Raw genomic sequence first — 5,524 nt, 5'->3', positions numbered from 1 at the left:
ATCGGAGATGCGCGGAGCGCGAGAACAGAAAGCCATCGTTTGTATTCAGAAGAAGTGGCATCATAAATTCTTTCACGCGCCGTCGCATTGCCGAAGAGATCTTATACGAGTTTCTGATGGGGAGAAAAGAGAGAGAGTGGAGAGAGCGCGAAAAGAGAAGAGAGAGAGAGCAGAGAGCAGAGAGCGCCCCGAGAGAGAGGTGCGCGAGCGCGCCAGAGAAGAGTTGCTGTAAATAAACCATAACTAAAGATTTCCACACGCCCCGCATATTGGTAGACATTTTACGCCGCTAGAATCAATACACGCGATATCAACGCTGCTTTCAAGCTGGTAGTCAGACTCTTTGAAGCCGCGCTGGGCCTGTTGTCGAGCGATACGCAGTAGAACGACGCATCTGTGGATGCCACGGCGCAACTTGCACGTGAATATAAGAAACACTTCACTCTTAACCAGCTAGCGGTGTTTGAAGTGAGGCATCGAGTTAACATTTTCAAATGTAAGTGCCGTGGAATCATTCAGACATTGGCGAAGCAAATTGCACATCGGACAGCTCGCGCTTAAGACACGTCGATACGGGTTCTGCTAATATACCATTAGACACCGATTACAAATACTCTTTTGAAGACAGATAGCGCGGAAGGAGTAGGACGACTTTATCATCTTCACGCGAAAATATCACTTGCTTAAGTCAATATCATAGAAGGAAGAAGGATCGACTTTGGCGGCTATCGACTTCGATCTATATACCTGCTGTGCCTTGTTGACGTAAATGGGTTTGTTTATGATGATCCACGTGACGTCTCCTGACATCCAGGCGTGTGTAGTCGATCCTTCGTAGTTATGTAACTGCTGCGTATCCGGCCAGGCATCTTCGCTTCACTAGAACACGTAAGAAGCTGGCACTCTTTGGTCTAGAAACAATAAAAGTGCACTGAAACGTAGAAACGGAAAACTACTATTCGGCGCGTCACGTCGCAATTAAAGAGTCTGTAAGTCCGCTAAATAAATGAAGTCTAACAAGTCATCTGCTGCGCGGTGTGTGACCCTGCCGCTTCTGAGGAATGTACAAGACTACACAGGTATAATAGATAGTCTAGATAGATTACAAATCCGTTAAGAGCATCTGCTTTCTCGGTCTGACTCTGGCCACTTTCTAAGGAAGGCACAGAAGGACTATAATGCAGATATACAGTACATATGGATATAACAGAGCGTTTAGATATTATATGCATAGAGAGTAACAACGTAAAAGGAAAATTGCCAAGTGCGGGCCGCTGCCCACGAGAGTGACATATGAAGACTGTTGTAGCTCGTGTAACTTCTTTCGCAATTGATTTACAAACATATTTGATGCACTGTCTTACATAGTAGCGAATAACAGAGATATCGATGGAAAGCAACCAAGTAAACAAGAGCTATGCAACAATGGATGGCGATGCATAATTTAACGCACACCTTGCTAACATTAAAAAATAAAATCATGACAAAACGTAACTGGCACCCTTGTAAAGGTCGAGTTAAATCCGTCATATACGCAAATCGTAATTCATAAAAAGGGACACAAAGCGAAAAATCAACCCATAACCTTAGAAAGCCCGTATCTTCTTTAAACGGCTGCGAACGTGAAACGACTGAGTAAAAACGATGGAAAAAAGAATGTAAACGCTAACCCCTGCGATCAGCTGTGGCGGAGCGGGGGAGGGGGGTTCCGTAAGTGGGACCTTGAAACTTACGGCGCTTAGCGTAAACCTCCCGCCGTCGAGAATAGCTCGACGTGTGTCGAAGAGTTTATAACGCCGGCACATTTGAATCGCACGACGCCGCGATGGCAATTTGGAACCCCATAGCGACGGCGCGTGACATATGTTTAGAACGGGAGCGAATTCTTTCTCGCCAAGCTCAGTCCCGATTACGACCGGAGGGGGGAGGGCAGGAAACTCTTCTACTAGTAAATCGTCCGCCATATTCGTCCCGCCCCCCGTAACTCCTTCGGAAATGCGGGCGGGCCGCAATTGAAAAAATGATCAACATGAACGCTTTCTGTTGATAAATATCGGATTTTTCGCGATTTTTGACGGTTACTTATTTTTATGCGGGAACAAAGACGCCAAACGATAAGCCTGGCAAGCGAGCGATCGTTTCTTCTGCGCGTTAGCAGAGTCGACTATTAATATAATTCTGGCTGCCGAGATCTGTTGAGACTTTTTTTGATTCCGACGGGATAAGTTTCGTTTGACGACTATTAGAGCCCTGATTCAAAGACCGTTCGCGACGTTTGAAACGTGTTGACGGAAACATCGGCTGTCCGGGCCGCGCTGGGGAAATATCAGATGTCAGCGAATGCCCGCTGTACGTCAGCAGGCGCGTCGACGCAGCTGTTGCTTTCTCCGTTCTTTTAATACACCAAAAAACGAGACACCAGCTATGGTCCCCGAGACAGACGAGAGAGAGAGAGAGGAAGAAAGTGAGCGAGGAGTAGAGAGAACAGACAGAGAGCAGAGAGAGAGATAAGAGAGAGAAGATAGAGAGAGAGAGTAGATTAGATAGATAGATAGATAGATAGTAGATAGATAGATAGATAGATTAGAATAGATAGATAGTGATAGATAAGATAGAGAGAGAAAGGATATATATATTATATTCCTATATATATTATATATATATAATATATATATATATAATATATATAATTATATATATATATAGCGAGAGAGAGAGAGAGAAGAGAGACGAGAGAGTAGAGAGACGAGAGAGAAAGAGAAGAGAGAGTGAGAAGAGAGAGAGAGAGAGAGAGAGAGAGATAGAGAATATGAGAGAGAGAGAGAAGGGACAGAGAGAGAGCAGGAGAGAGAGAGAGAGGAAGAGAGAGATAGAGCTAGAGAAAGAGAGAGAGAGAGAAGAGCAAGAGAGGGAGAGGAGAGAGAGAGAGAGAGAGAGAGAGGAGAAGAGAGAGATAGAGATAACGAAAGAGAAGAGAGAGAGGAGAGAGAGAGAGAGAGAGAGAGAGAGAGAGAGGGAGGGGAAAGAGAGAGATAGAGAATGAGAGGTAGTAGATGATTGCTTTAGCCTTTATAAATTATTTGCAGTGATGTGTTCGATGAGAGGGTTAATTCTTGATTAGCGTCTTTCCAACCTGTAAAGATGTAGAGCCGGACATTTATTAGCGTGTGTATATCGACCCCCTACAAAGATCGAAAACTCAAAGAAGCGACGCCATAAAGCAACTTTCCAAGGCATTTGATCGCAGTGCCTCTATCGTGCTTGAGTGGCGCGCTTAGACGTTTCTGCTTTTATTAAAACATTAATATTTAAAAATCGATTTATAAGCAGAAAACTCGCATATTCCGTTCCGCGGTTAAAATTAAAAAAAAATACCGCAAAGGAAAACATTCGAAGCATAGCATCGCGATTGTGCTTTTTGTTCCGGCCGCTAGGAAATTTTTAGTGAAACCAAGAGTCTCAATCGCTGCCGTTGTGGATGTACGTCCGCCTAGAGCACACGTCACATTCTACATTCCCGTTGCGACGGACATCTTCTGAGAGTCACGAAGATTATAGTATTACGCATATGATGTATAATGCCATTTCTCACACATGCACTTTGCATGTGTGGGAGTAATTGAAACATGTTTAGTTTAAGGCGGTCATGGCGAATACGTCATAGATGATTACTGATTTTCTAGCATTTTATATCATACAAATAACAAGCATAAAAGAAATAATGGAAACGACATACGGCGGTTTCCTCGTATTTCGGATGGTGACGTATACTTTGTCATGCGCGCTATTCATATGCAGGGTTTCTGCAATTATGTAGAACTATATGAATTATAATACATATATGATAGTTGTTTATTATATATTATGCATATAATAATATATCATTATATAATAATGTTTATATTATAGTCGGCGGTAAGCGTTTACAACTCTTTAATCAAATGAATATTATGGTTGACAACTTAGCTGGTTATAGGTTTTTTAATCTAGGCTATATAATAACACACACCCAATACTATACACGTTCGATATTTTGCTTTCGTTATAACACACAACTGATTTTCGACGGATCCATTTTAATTAATAATTGTTTTTGCCGAATGGATACGTACTAAGAAAATATCACTCTTTAACTGCCAAGACTGAAGCGTTGTGTGTGTGTTTGCGCCGTGTGTGTTGCGTCGTGTGTGTGGTGGAGTTCGTGTGTGTGTGTTGTGTGTGTGTGTGTGTGTGTGTTGGGTGGATGTGTGTGATGGTGTGTTGCTGTGTGTGTTGTGTGTGTGTGTGTGTGTGTGGTGTGTGTGTGTGTGTGAGTGTGTGTGTGTGTGTGTGTGTGTGTGTGTGTGTGTGTGTGTGTGTGTGTGTGTATGTGTGTGTATGGAGGGAGTCATGCCGCTGAAAGCGATCACTCAGTCTGGTGAATCGCATTTCTGTGAAAGGAGAATTTAAGAGCTCCTGTATAGAAGCTTTCAGAAGAGCATATAAATGGAAACAGACGACAAAGGGGAAAACTACCCGCGCATGACATTATGTTCGTACGCTATTTAACACGAGAAGAATCCTTATCATACGTTGAACCTAATATTTCGTTTTTTTGTCGTTGAACGAATCCGTCGCAGTTTTAGGCGCTCGCTGCTTAAAATTAGCATATTAACTCGTACGCTTCCATTACCCAATAGAATCATAATAAATGCATGGAGATTAACTAACCGAATACCACTCGGGTGCTCTTAGCCGTCCGTTAAATATAGACAGGCTTTAATGTAGGTATACATATTCATATAAAATATTCAACTTCATAAATATTTATATTCCGCGTAATCATAACGTATGCGTATACGTACCTGAGCTAACAATGATATGGCGACCAGTCCTTGAGGTAGGTGCGTAGCTTGAGACATATTTGCGTATAAATCCGAGTTATAACCTACAATTTGCACCTAAATTCAAGAGAGAAAAAGAAACAGCAACGATGATCGAATTAAGAAACAGAAATGAGAAGTATGCGAGCTAATTTTCGGAATCTCTGGCCCTTGTTTACTGCCAAGTAGTCAATGGGAGATTGCCCTGTTTAGCTGCTACCCTCACTGCTGTACTCAGCGTGCATTGTGAAGCGACATCACTGTGATGCACGCGGGGATGCTTAATTAGGATGTATGGTACACATCTGCGTGCTCGTATGCAGGAGGCAATTAAATACCATTGCACGTATCGATGCCAATGAAGTTCACACTCGGCGACTGTGAGACACAATGCCATCGGTACGTAGCAGTTAACTGTGACGCCGCTCCGAAGGCTCACGAAATCCAGTACTTATATTGTATTCAGTAAGCGGTGACGGGCAGTGAATGACGCACCTGGTACGCACAGGTGACGCACCTGCCGCACCTGGTACTAAGCGGACCGGCCAGGGAATGATGTGTCGATGCAACGCTTAGCGTTTACCGCTTAACGCTAACGCTAACGCTTACGCTTACGCTTACGCTTACGCTTACGCTTACGCTTACGCTTACGCTTACGCTAA

General features: G+C 43.3%; 1 protein-coding gene across 1 annotated transcript in view; it reads right to left on the bottom strand.

Moving 5' to 3' along the window:
* LOC106809094 (putative carbonic anhydrase-like protein 1) overlaps nt 1-5,524 on the bottom strand; it is a 23,543-nt gene that overhangs the window by 7,735 nt on the left and 10,284 nt on the right. The window contains exon 4 of the mRNA XM_014812053.1: nt 4,845-4,940. Within this exon, the coding sequence (XP_014667539.1) occupies nt 4,845-4,940 (96 nt within the window). The remainder of the gene's footprint in view (nt 1-4,844; nt 4,941-5,524) is intronic.

Source organism: Priapulus caudatus, unplaced genomic scaffold (assembly GCF_000485595.1).
Source record: "Priapulus caudatus unplaced genomic scaffold, Priapulus_caudatus-5.0.1 Scaffold328, whole genome shotgun sequence".
Classification (NCBI taxonomy): domain Eukaryota; kingdom Metazoa; phylum Priapulida; class Priapulimorpha; order Priapulimorphida; family Priapulidae; genus Priapulus; species Priapulus caudatus.
Note: the sequence above shows the minus strand (reverse complement) of the source record. Positions and strands in the feature narration are given on the sequence as shown.